This window comes from Dermacentor albipictus, chromosome 9, assembly GCF_038994185.2.
Source record: "Dermacentor albipictus isolate Rhodes 1998 colony chromosome 9, USDA_Dalb.pri_finalv2, whole genome shotgun sequence".
NCBI classification, from domain to species: domain Eukaryota; kingdom Metazoa; phylum Arthropoda; class Arachnida; order Ixodida; family Ixodidae; genus Dermacentor; species Dermacentor albipictus.
Window position 1 is genome coordinate 65,687,777 of NC_091829.1, and position 13,410 is coordinate 65,701,186.

At 45.2% G+C, this 13,410-nt stretch overlaps 1 protein-coding gene across 3 annotated transcripts in view; it reads right to left on the reverse strand.

Annotated features, from left to right (window-relative positions):
* The window catches only part of LOC135921842 (KICSTOR complex protein SZT2-like), a 259,666-nt gene that overhangs the window by 146,188 nt on the left and 100,068 nt on the right, over positions 1 to 13,410 (reverse strand). For all 3 annotated transcript variants that reach the window (XM_065456218.1, XM_065456219.1, XM_065456216.1), the window contains exons 22-25: positions 11,847 to 12,050; positions 9,888 to 10,014; positions 5,910 to 6,159; positions 1,854 to 2,611 (exon numbers count right to left, since the gene is read on the reverse strand). In XM_065456218.1, the coding sequence (XP_065312290.1) occupies positions 1,854 to 2,611; positions 5,910 to 6,159; positions 9,888 to 10,014; positions 11,847 to 12,050 (1,339 nt within the window). The remainder of the gene's footprint in view (positions 1 to 1,853; positions 2,612 to 5,909; positions 6,160 to 9,887; positions 10,015 to 11,846; positions 12,051 to 13,410) is intronic.

Here is a 13,410-nt window from a genome sequence, read left to right on the forward strand (position 1 = left end):
AGGAATGAAATGATCCTGTGTATTGTCACTTCACGATGTACCCACATCTTGAGTGTACTGAAACTGAAGCTGGTTAGTGGAAACGAGTATCATGGTAAACTATTATAGGGGTCCTGAACCACCATTCAGGCTTGGTGCAAAAACTTAGTCTGTGAATAGCATATGCTGCTGTGAACATCAAGTTTTGCGGTTGTGCACAGGGCGTGGAGCTTGCAAGCGGAGCGTGAAGTCACCTCTCTCTCAAACATTCTCTTTTCAACAGATGCCTGCTCCTCGCTCTTTTCTGGATGCTTTATTTCGTAATATAGCAGATTCCCACACACAGTGTTGTTGGCAAATACCTGACATAAATAAAGAAGGGTGTCTGAATCAGTATGCTTATTCCTACTGTCACTGTGTATATTTATTCATGAAGTTTGATAAACAGGCTGGAGTAAGCGAAAATCTGCTTTCAAATTTCAATAATAATTACATACTTCCGGAAGAAGCTGACTATCATCTGCTCATGCTCAGCCGCAGCCACCCAGATGATAGTCGGCTTCAGCCGACTAGCCGCAGCCGCAGATGATAGTCAGCTTCCGGAAGAAGCTGACTATCATCTGCTCATGCTCAGCCGCAGCCACCCCCGTAGGAATTAAAACTTTGGCCACCCTACTTATTGGTTGGTGTTGTAGTCAATGGATCCCGCCAATTTCAACTAGCCTCATGCGATGCAAAACTTAAGGTCAGACCAAATGCATGCTTGCCAGTGGCTCTCCTGGCTTCCTGCTCCTGGTTAGACGTCTTGGCAGACTAATTGATAGCGCTTCAAGATGTGCAATGCGGCTGCTATCCATCGGCAAAGCTGGTGAAGGACAAAGCTGGTCCGCACTGCGCAGCACAGTCAAACTACAGCATACGAGCATGAGCATGCACTCAAGCCCTGTGGTGCACAAAGCAATCACTGCGCATATGCACTCCAGTTGCATGTAGCTGTGGTCTGTTATGTAGCATAGATGCCGCAGCCTTTGCGGTATATCGTGATGAGTCCAGTGGCTAAGCACACTTTGGCTCTCTGAGAACAACTGCATTTGTCTTACGTTTAGCATTGCAGGGACCAAAATCAGAAGTAGTGGCATCTACATTAACATCCAAAATCGAACTTGAACTGCACACCACGGTGATGTTCAGTAGGTGGGGTGTTGTGGGTACGCCCTTTTCCTTCATAGCCTTCACAGTGCAAGGCATTGAGGAAGGAGCAGAAGCACCACGAAGGGCGTGTTTGATTGCCAATAACTCTGCTTCCGCTGAATGCATTGAAGCCCCTTTTGGGGCAAAGTATTTCTGAAATAGCCTATTTTAACTTCAAATGCATTTCTTCACTTTGATAAAAGTGGTTCAGACCCCCTTAAGAAGCTCTGGCACTTGCCAGTATTTCCCTTTTTAGGTTTGGAGGGTATGGACCCTCATTTAACTTAAAAAAGAAATTACAAGAGAGAAAGTGTCAGTACGCCTTTATTTGAAACACGCACTTGCTAAATTTCAACATGTGCATGCATGTATGCACACCCGCTTGCCTGTCACTTCTTTTCCCTTATGCTGTTCTTACGCTCTCATAACCTACTTTGATGGTGGGATTGTACAAGTGCCTTGAAATTTGTGAAGGTATTGTCAGTCATGGCTTTGCAGTCCCTATTGCAAAAAAAAAAGGAGCAGAAAGCTCACATCATCTGCTCACATCAGTTAGCCTGACTATGCCTGCAGTCTATGTGACTAAAGTTTCTTTTTAAGAAAGCATCGAATCTCTCAATGCTTGAGACTGATAAGAATGATAGCCCATAACACAGGCTGAGTGATGATACCAAGAGACTCACCTTCTGAGCCATCTGCCTTGTATTCCACCCAACCAGGTTCTGATCCAGCCCGCATATTCTCTTCTGACCGGGTTGTCAGGTCAAGGTACGTGTCCTTCCACTGTCTCACACCGCCTTGGTAAACCAGTCGGCCAATCACAGCAGATACTGGCGCATCGTAGACATACACTGGAAGACTCACAGACACCAGGCGCCGAGCGGCCCCTTTGGCTTCCTGCGATTTGGGAGATGTGCTGCCATCGTCGTCCCTCGCAACAGGCGGGCACGGTGTCGAAGTCCTGCACTGACTTTGGCTGCCAAAGTCTGGCAAGTCAGCCGATCGTTGCCGTGGCAGCAACTCATGCTTCTCGGCTCCGTGCGAAGACAGTGCTGGGTCAGAGTGCGAAGTCGCCAGCTGCCGAAAAGTCTGAGATTCTGCTGCATTGTACAAATCGCACACTTCGCCAGCAGCAGGATCCTCTGCGGCAGACGATGTGAGAGCCTCACGGTCACTACAGCTGATAGCGACTGGCTCGGACGATGACTCAGTCTTCAACACAGCATAGTCCTTAGGTACACCACTGGTACCGTGACTGCCATGACTGTGATGAACCTCTGCCTCCAGTGAAGCGATTTCATCGTCTGGGCACATCATAAGGCGCTGGAGGTTTTCAAACGTCGCAGGAATAAAGGTGAGGACCACATGCGAAATGGGAGTGGTAGGGCTGCTTCCAGAAGTGCTGTTGGCACTCGAAAAGCTGGCCACGAAGCAGCGCCAGCTGCAAAGGTAGAGACTGTGTAGGCACCCATCGCTCACAAGCAAAGCATTCTACGAACATGAAACAATGCACTCTAGTCATCGTTTTCCTTTTGAGCTCAGTCTCTTAGCTAGGAAATAATGATGGCACCACTCCCTGTCTTAGGCAACATTAATGATATTCGGCTTGGGAAGTGCTAGGCTGGGATAACGTAAAACTATACCACTCTGTTTTTATTCCAAATCCACCCTTAGCCCTTTGTAGTTGGTGAAAATTGCCTATGTCCCACCCACGCGAGCGAAGAATAGTTTTATTTTATAGTGGGCGGGGCCTCAGCCATTTTGACTAATCACAGAGGGCTAATGGTGGATTTTTAATAAAAAGAGTGAAGTAGTTTTACTTTATCCTGGCCCTGTTCAGAGCAACAGACTGGAACCTGAGGTAAGATAAACACAGTTGAGGGCAACAAAGGATTAGATGGTGCAATGGCACTAAGAAATGGGCGAGCACAGGTTAGGTTCAATTCATCATCATCACATCATCATCATCATCACCCTGGTTACGCCCACGGCGGGGCAAAGGCCTCTCCCATATTTCTCCAACTACCCCGGTCATGTACTAATTGTGGCCATGTCGTCCCTGCAAACTTCTTAATCTCATCCGCCCACCTAACTTCCGCCCACCTAGGTTAAATTGGCTGCAGGTAAATAGCAAGTGAAGATCTCTTGGAGAAGCCTTTATCCTGCAGTGGACTTAGAGCAGACTGATGATGATGATGAATTGTGATGAACTGAGTCATCAGTACAGTGACATGTAGTTGCAAAGGCTGTCATTAATGGCTATCAATCTGTTTTGTCATTGTTTATTGGTGCATCAATGAGACACAAAATATGTTGTAAAACCATTTATTTTCACCTATCCTTAATTTACATGAATTTCGCTATAGAAAAATGTCGCAAGATTTAAGGAAACACAAAATTTTCAGGGACGGCATAATGCCACCATGTGTAGTGAAAGCTATGTTCAAAACTATGAATTTGTTTTGCCAGCTAGTTTTGCTGGCTGTACCCTCTAGAACGTGGTGCATTCGATTTAGGTGACTATGCAAGCTTTCATTATGACAGTCTTTTCGAGTGCTGTATGGGGAATGTCTTGCCTCGCAGAGGAGAGCCAAACTTTGATGAGCCTAGAGGCTTGCAGCGGCTTCATCAGTGAGGCAGTTAGAGGTATTTTCAAAGCGAATAGCTCTCTTCGGCTCTTTTGGACAATTTTGTGGTAGATCAGCCGTACAAAGGTGGTCGGATTTGGGTGAGGGAAGGCGAGGAAATTACTGAAAGGAAGGGTGCATGCTCTCGAGCAATTGAGTTGTGAAGAGGGGCGAGAGGAAAGGTGGAGGAGAGGGGGATTGTTGCCAAGTGGTTGGAAGTGGCTGGAAGGAGTGGGGGTTCACACTGCTGCTCATTAGCTAGCTCACTCATTCATCCCGGGAAGGCAAGGGAAAGGGCACATGTTCTCAGGCAAGTGGGTGGCAGCAGGGAAACTGGTGGGAGGAGGAGAGGAGGGTGTCGCTTGCTCTTTTGCTCATATTGCTGGCTGCCCAACAGTGACTAGCCCATCGTGGATGATGCGGCGGACAAGAATCCATAGCGGATTCTTGCCTAGAAAAAATACATCGCAGAAGCAGGCGAGCATTTCATTGAACATTGACGGCACTGACACCCATCAAGGAGAGCTAATGGCCACATTCTCTCTCCATGGTTGCCATAAAGAAACTCCAGCAATGCAAGGGAAGGTGCTGAAGGAAATGGTGCATGGCTTTCGGGCAACCTAGTTGCAGGGATGGGTGGCAAGGAGGGGAGGGACTGTAGCTCGCTCACTTGTTCATTCGTTCTGGCTATTTGCTTACATGGACAATCACTGTTGATGGTTTCTGCACAATTTTTTCATCTTTACCATGCTTGAGCTGTGCCACAATTGTCTCAGCATAAAATAATATGTTAAAGGGCCTCTCACCAGGCCCCATAGCAAATTTTGGTTACACATTGGAAATTGTTACGTGTCCTCTTGGAGCATTCTGCCACAAAAATGTTTCGACTCGATTCATTAACAGCCGAGGTAGAAATATTTCAGTGCCACAAACCTATGATTTCAGGAGGCAAGCTTTACTGCCAAGAGGGACACTCTCTCAGCTTGCCCCGTCTAGCCTCCTCAAGCGAAATTCCTTCCCTGTGTTCTTTCATACCGAACCTCGAGGATTGCGTGACGCAAACATCACGGGCCTCGCCTTCATTTTTTTTCTCCGCGCTTTCTTGCGGCGTGGTGCGTTTCCGGTGACGACGTCGTGCGAGCTGTTGCAACCGTCTAGTTTCACGCAGTGCCCCATTTTGTGCACTGTGCACGAGGACCCCTGACTAGCGGTATAAGTCTGTGCTACACGAATACTGAGGCAGAGACAAGTGGATCACAGAGCATGGTCCCATGCTGGAACACGGTAGAAAATTACATATTTTCGGTGCATAGCGATGCAATACTCTGCAGACGCAATCATTACCACGCAATGTATGCTCTGCGCTTGTCAGCTCAAAATGGCCAGACCTGGTGAGGGGCCCTTTAAAAGTATGCAAAGGAGCCTCTGCGGCCAAACTGATCTGTACAGAACATGCCTGAAATCGCACACAAGAGGGAGAGGGAGATAAAGGCAAAGGAAAGAGAAGCAGGTTAACCAGATGATATCTCTGGCTGGCTACCCTGTACTAGAAAAGGGGGAAAGGAATGCAAAATCGCGAGGTTTAGTAGCCATGAATATGCATAAAGTACCTGATTCAGTGACCAATTAGTGCCATGGCATTTTAGTGATTTACACTGTGTGGATTCTTCTGCCCACATGGAGCCTGTTATTGTAGCTTTCTCAAGCTCACCAGTGTATGTACAGAGAAAAATTAAAGAAGCTTTTATTTGATAAAATAAGGTACTACTACTACTACTACTACTACTGTGACTACAATTACATCTTCTTTCTCTGATACTACTGCTAATACTGTTGCTACTACCACCATTGGCTTTTACTCCTACTGCTTGTAGTACTACTGCTACAAATACTACTAATACTGCCGCTACTATTATTCCTGATCCTACGCTACTGCTAATACCTCTTCCTCCTCCCACTGCTAGTACTACTTGCACTTATCTCAAGCCAGAAAGCCCACAACAAGGCAGAGCAATAAGGGAGAGATGAGAGGATAACATAAAAAAGAAATGCAAACAAGGAACAAATTCACAAAAACAAAAGGGAAAAAGAAAAAGAAAGAAGGCTACTCACGAGACAGGAGTTCCCTGCACAGGAGGCACAGCAAATGGCACGGGGTAGGCATGCTGGTCGCGTGGACGGTTGTGAATCTCATTGGGCAGCAGCGCCTGTTCCTCAAGCCCAAGTGGCACTTCGCGGTCATGTATTGCATGCAGGTTCTCCAGCAGCTGCTCGTAGAGAAGGTCATTGGGCTGAGGACGTGGACGGCCCTCACAGTCCACAGGGTGGTTGTTCACACCGTCCCCGCCAACTGGCCTCAGCTCTGCAAGCACAACCCACGTCAAATAAGACCAGCTTTTGTGAAAACCTGTGGTGTGTGACCGTGTTAGTAACACATGCATACAAAAAGGAAATGAAATGACAGCAAGCAACTGAAGCAGAACCCTTCTAGCGCCAGTGACCTTTCAACAACAGTGGTCAATGACCTTTTGACAATGACAATGGTCAATGGCAGTGACCTTTTGAAGGTCACTGCTGTACGTGTACCGCCAGCATAAATTGAAGCAGAAACAGGGAATAGCTGATCAGAATGACTATTTGGAATAATAACATGAAAATATGACATGTAATTTCCCTGCAGCTGGTTTCTAAGCATGGAGTGGTCCCAAGTGAATGTTTAGGAGTGTTGGAACCTCAGTGCTGACACCCGTTATTGCAGTCGCGCCGCTGGCACGAGTTGTTGCAAATGGGTCGCAAGCCCCAAGGGTAGCGTTGGCCTGGCGGCCTGGGGCACCACTGGAAGCATCCGAAGGTCCTGGCAAAGCATGAGTCGACTGCTAACAGAACAACTTGTTTATTCTAGCATCGCAAAAGAGCGGCCGGTCAGGTCGACCGAAGTGGAGAGACGGGAGAGCACGCTTCTCGACGGAAGAATTCGGAGCCTCTCTCTTGGCGTCCGGGAGCAGCTGCTTTTATACTCTTGGCGTCGCGGGCAAGAAGGAAGGTCACGGGATGACACCACGTGACAGCGAGGCACGGACGAGCTGAGAGACATGTAGAGACGAGTGTAGTGACGCATCAGCTGGGCCGGCGCCGGTCACACCTCCTCGCTTCACACTTGGGGAGCTCCTCTTCCCGGCTGCCGCGCTTTGACAAGCGTGGGCACACACACACACACGCACACACAAAGACACGTGGCACTGAACATGCCGGGACGCGCTCGGCGGGGATGCGTCGCGGCCGCTCCGAATGGGCCAAAATGTCCGCCGCTTTGAACGAAGCCCCGGCGTCCGTTGCATCCGCGCCGGCTACACCGCGCGTCGTAGGCGAAACGTAACAGGAGCCTAAAAAGTAAGCCACTATTACAAGTGAAGGTGAACCTGAAAATAAAACAATGCACTGGAGCAGTTTCAGAATTGTTTGCATCTGAATTGGTATCGGTGGTACAGTACAGTCTGCTTCTAAAGGAGACACCTAAATGGCATTCAAACGAACATGACTTTAACATGTCCACTACAAAAGAAAAAAAAAATTCCGGCAGAACCCATCTCATGATGAATGCCAGCATTAGTGCAATTAGCATTAATGCAATGTAGCAACACACTGTATTGCCACCACAGATGCACGAAGTGCCAATCTCGCTGCCAACCACAATGCCAAATGGTATGGATGATATCACGACTCCAGCTGAAACCCCACAGTATCTTTATTATTTTAGCTGAAACTCGGCTGCAATGCCGATCAAGCATTCGATGCGGAGGTCTCTGTTGTGGATGGGGCACTGTGCTGTGTAAGAATACATACTAGGCACTTGTCCTGTGTCATTCTCCTTCTCGTGATTGTCTTAGTTGGCGCTGTTCCTTCCTAATTCAAATACTAGGCTTGTTGGAATATTTGAAATCTTTTATTATTCGATAGAATTTTAGCATTTGAAGTATTCAAAATGAATGAGTATATGAATATGCATATTTCTCTGTGTATAAGTTGCACCCCCTAATTACAACACCCCAGAAAGAAAAAAAAATTAACATATATAACTCCAGGAAAATAATTGCTTACAACACTCGATTTCTTTAAAAAAAGACAGTCTTTATTCATCGTTGCACAAATCGTCCACGTCATATCTTCGGCTAGCTGCTCCACTCCCCATGTCTTCGGCGCCGCTGATGGCGCAGAACTTTGCCCTAAAGGTGGTTTTACGGCAGCGCAAGACACACTGCTGTGAAATCACATCTCGAGGCAAAACATGCACTGCTATGAAGCCACACCTGAAATTGAATCTCGCATGTAACTCGCAACCTGATTTTACTGTCAATTACAAAAAAATTTTGTTTGCAGCCTTCTTGCAAAACAGAACGTTTAAGCTCGCATGTAGACAGAAAGTATCAAGCTGAATTTTCGCAACACAGCATAAACTGCAGGCATCATGCAGTCAAGGTCTCACTTTGCAGCATCACAACAATGCAGAACAGGCGAACACAATATGCTTCTGCAGCCTCAACCACCATGTAGACTGAAGCAATACGGTGATGAAGAGCCTGTTAACAAACTTTCCATGGAGCTGGAGTTTTCTTGCATTTTTGCATGAAAATATCTCAATAACGGCACTTTGAAAATAAAGTGGCTAGATGAACTTGTTCTTTTTTTTTAAATGAGTAACAAACCAGCTTTCTTAGATCTGTCAACACATGGTACTTATGTGAAGGTTTCATGCAAATCCCACAACTATTCGAACTATTCTCTACAAAATTATTCAACGCTAATTACTATTTGCTTCGACTTCACCTCACAAAAAATGTTTATTTGCACTAGCCTTTGTAGGGTATTTGCACACCCCTATTTGCACAAAGGGTATGCAAATACCCTCCACATGGTGTTTGCATACCACTTGTGGCACCTTACAACACCCATTCTGGGGAATTGGCCAAAGGCGGGAACATACCAATATAACATACATTTTAAATCACATACCAAATAAAATTGGTTTTAAACTATGTATTTAAAGCAGTATAGTTGGTGGTTTGCTTTTGAACAGATGTGGAGTTGACAATTACAAACTTGTCACCTTGCTTCCACTAAAGGTCATTTTGTGTCTCTTGGTATTCCTTCCAGTCAGTCATTACTGCCCTGCTCAAGATCACTTTTAATCCCCTGATACTGTTTATAATATTGAACAAAGGAGCCAGCTTTGTGGTAACAGTGGTAGTACGTTAAAAGAAATATGCTTGCATTAGCATTCTTTATTAATGATATTAGAGGACCAAGACTACTTTAAGGGTTGAATAAACCCCCATACAGGTAACCAAAGCAACTATGGAGGCTTTGTGGTATAGCTAGTCTTGAGACACTGCTGATAGATGGCTTAGAGACATTTTGAAGGCAGGAACAATCAAAACAGCTGTTACCATAAATTAGCATTTAGCATAGCATGAAGTGGCAGCATGCAACATGCAAAGAAAACAATGCAACAGGATCACGTTCATGCCCATTCCAGATCAAGCACGATCAAGATTTGTAGCAGCTTGTGCAGAAATAATTAAAGGTTTTTGAGGACTTTCGAAGCCCAGACAAAAGTGCCGTGATGCTCGACAGCTTGAAAAAAGCACTGTCGAGCTTGAAAAAAGCACTGCATTACAACCAACAAACATTTGTTTACTTGGGTATGGAACAAAAAATTAAAAAAATAAAAATGTATTCACTAAGCCTTTTTGACATACACAATCACCAGCTCACTCAAACAAGATGGCTCCTTACCAAAAAGATGCTAAATGGGTTGGGTCAGATTGGCCCTTGGCTTGCATAAGCGCCTTGGTCAAATATGCAAATAAAGTCCACTAAGCTTAGCCAAAAGCAAAATTCCAGAGTTTCAAATCGTTCTGTGAAACATAAGGCCTTTTAAAGGCATTGAAAATGGCAGTTTCATATCTAAGAATTTTAAAGGCTTTTGAGGACTACTACGAACCCTGCTTGATGATGCTGTTTTGGCACTGGGCAAGGATAATTCAGAGCTCAAGTTGTGCCCACAAAGTTAGGGATAAAGCGAACTCTGACCTTGGATGAAGGTGGAGAAGAGGATCTCAGTCTGCTGGCATTTGGACAGCAACTTCATGATGCTAAATGGAAATGGCACGACACTCACTGCTGGCTCTGGTGCCACCGATTGGAGCAGGGGCATGTTCTGCAAGATTAACAGAAAGGCATAAAGGCAAGGTGCTCAGCTGGTCAGGTGTAAGCAAGGCAAGAGGTAAAAGCGTCATCATCATAATCCTCCTATTTTAGTGCACAACAGGGAACTAGGGGGTGTGCGAATATTCAAAACCTTTGAATAACAAATTGAATAGTGTCCTAACCAATTCGGTCTTTGAATCAAAACAGCCACCATTCTTAATGGACGCAAATAGCGCAGCGCATCAGAAACACGACAAAAGAAGAACACAGACGACACACGTTTGAATGCCGTGTTTGTTTTTTGTCCCGTTTTTGATATGCTACGCCTTTTGCATCCATCATGATATACCAACAAGCCCAATGTGCATCTTTAGACAATTCGTAAACACAAACCTTTTTCTAATATTTTGGTATGCCAAATGCATGCAATCAAACATAAAATCGGAGCAAATGTCTAATAAATTTCATCCTTGCAGACATAGTACAGCAAAACATAAGAACTCGCGTAGTACTGGAACAAGCTACGTCCCTCAGGGGGCCAGACTTATCAGCAATCATTTGCACTCTCCAATGAGTCCTGGGTACGCGAACCAACTGCTTATTTGTTTACAATGATCCATTTGTGCTTTTAATAAACAGTGCTTCATAATGTGCAATGTAATGACAGGACATTGATAATGCTGCGAATACTACAAGCGAACATCACTTTATATTAATTGTGAAAATGGCTGTTCATTACTCAAAAACTATTTGAAAAGTATTCAATATTCGATTACATATGATTTACTTCTAGCACTATTCAATTCAACCAAAAACATTACTATTTGCGCACTACGAAACAGAATAAATTCAAAAGGTAAATTAGAAGTAGCATAGGACCACTAAAGAGAACATCCAGCTTTTACAATTCGAACTTTTTTAAAATTTTGTCAGAAGAAAGATATTTGATTTGCACTTAAAAAGCATTTCTTGATGTTTTGAGACAATGGCAAGACACTTTCATGCCACATACCGCTGCAGCATGGAAGTTACAGACGTGTTACAAAACCCTAACACTCTGCATGAGGTAAATAAGCAGGTCTTTCTATCTCATTTACTATCATTGTATCTATTTTGGCTTGGAATGAACACCATCTGTCGGCTTGGGCAAATGTCGGTATTACGGATGTGACACTTACAATTTTAGCACACAAACGAATGCAGGCAAGCTGGTGTCTAGAAACATTCATTCTCATTGTCTAATTGGAAAAAATTCACCGACAATTACAATGCTCTCTAATGCGAAATTTGAACACAGCTCTACACGTGTTTTCATTTCACAATATATTGGTAGACAATCGGTCTCATGTGGCACATTGCAAACATAGCCAAATGTGGCGTCACTGCCCTCCTAATCTGGAAATTGCGAGAGCCAGCGTGTGGGGCCAGCGCGTGGGTGACACAGGGGCGCGATTCACAAATGCCACTGCCACCAAACCTTCCAGACAATGCATGCTACTCTGGTGCCATCTTGTAGCCCCAATCGGCGCACTACGCTTTTCTTTTCACGCTTTCGCCCTACCCTCCTCCACTCTCTGCCTCGTAGTTCCGTTACACACTCCTCTCCACTTTCCTGCTCATGCCTCTTCGTTCGTCATTTTTTTCATTCCCCAATGTGCGCCACATTCATTCTCATCTTTCGCTGTGCTCGTTCGCTCGGTTATGCCGGGAATGTTGACGCTCGCCGCAGGAATGGGTGTCTAAGAGCAGCGCTCTAATATGCGTGCGGAGCTCAACTTTATGAGCAATATTTGGCCATGCACAAACTCGTTTTCAGGTTTCTTCCCACATCCTTACACGCACCTGCGCCAGTGTGGTGTCAGGTGTGGACCGGGACACAAATGACGGCTGGACTCCGGCAAGGGCAGGCGTGACCGGTGGTGTCGGTGGCGGTGGGCATTGTGAGTGTGCGCTCACCAAGCATGCCATCTCTGGCTTGAGGCAGCTCAGGCTCAGGTGCTCTAATGTGATGAGCGATGAGAGGCACTCGAAGTCCATTTCAAAGAGCTGGGCCACAAGAAAAAAAGAAAAAAAGGCGACACTGAGATAGATTTTTGATTGACAGATTAGTTGACTGATTGATTCGTTCGTTCGTTCGTTCATTCATTCATTTTAACTTCAAAAAGCAATACTGTGGCTCTGAGGAAGAGGAAAAGTTCTTTACAGTACATTCCAGAAGGGTGCCTTCCGCGTACGCTGCGCCCAGACACATGTCGTCTAGGAATGGAGACGCGCCTCTTCTGTATATCTGTATATTTTTTTTCCCTGTCTGCAGTACATTTTCTTTAGTACTATGCTTGGCCACAAGGCCTGGCACGAAGAATTCTTGGCAAGAGAAGCAGAGCGACTCAGTAGGCAGTGCTGAGGGGAGAAAAGATAGGTAGATAGTGCTTTCACGGCCGCAGACCAATGCAAACTGGCACTTTGTTACTGCAAAGTTTTTTGCTGTTGTAACATATCCACTTGGAAGCTAGAAGGAAGTTCGTGTCCATGGCTGGGTGGAGCATATGCAGAGTGGGCCCTTCTGGAACGTATTGTAAAGAACCTCTCCTGCGAGGGACGCAATACTGAGGTGCCTCGAATCAATTTTGACCAGCTGCAGTTGTTCACAACATAATCTTAATCTAAAAACACAAGCATTTTTTTTTTCCCATTCCATCGCCTTCCCTTGGAATGTGCCGCCACAGTGAGATATCTAGCCCGTGACGTCACACTCAGTAGCAGAATGCCACAGTCACCGAGATACTGCGGCAGGTAGAAATTGAGAAAAATTAAAAAAAAAAAACGCTCAACCCTCGCACATAGGGGTAAGCGACCCTCACCTTGAATTCCGAGCTTCTTTCTTGCCTAGACCAGCTAAAAAATTTCTCTTACGTTTTATTGGTCCCTACTGATGTAGATTCTACAGTTATAGAACAAACCTTTACCTCCCTACCTTTCCTGTCTTCTATTTCTCTCTCTCTCTTTCCTGTGAACAGCCATGCCATTCCTATCGAAGTTTCTACTAATCGCTGTTGCTGTGGTTTCAAATAAGTGGCTTGAGATGAAATACATGTACAATCTCAAAACCACCCTCACACGGCAAAGCAGCTTTTGTGGTTCCTTGGGGTATTATGCTAGCAAGATTACAACATTGCAAGCAACATCAGAAGTTCCACAAGATATTACTTCCAGAATAATCATATAAGGAAGGGAGGAGGAAGCCCTTGAATATGGACCCTTTAATGCACAGGAAAACACTTAAGTTCAAGAATGAATGTTCTCATTTGTTCATTTATTTGTGTCGCTACACTCGCTCGGATAGCATTATGCTATAAAGAGAAATACAATGCTTTTAGAGACTTTTAGCAACAGGGCAAAGCTACAT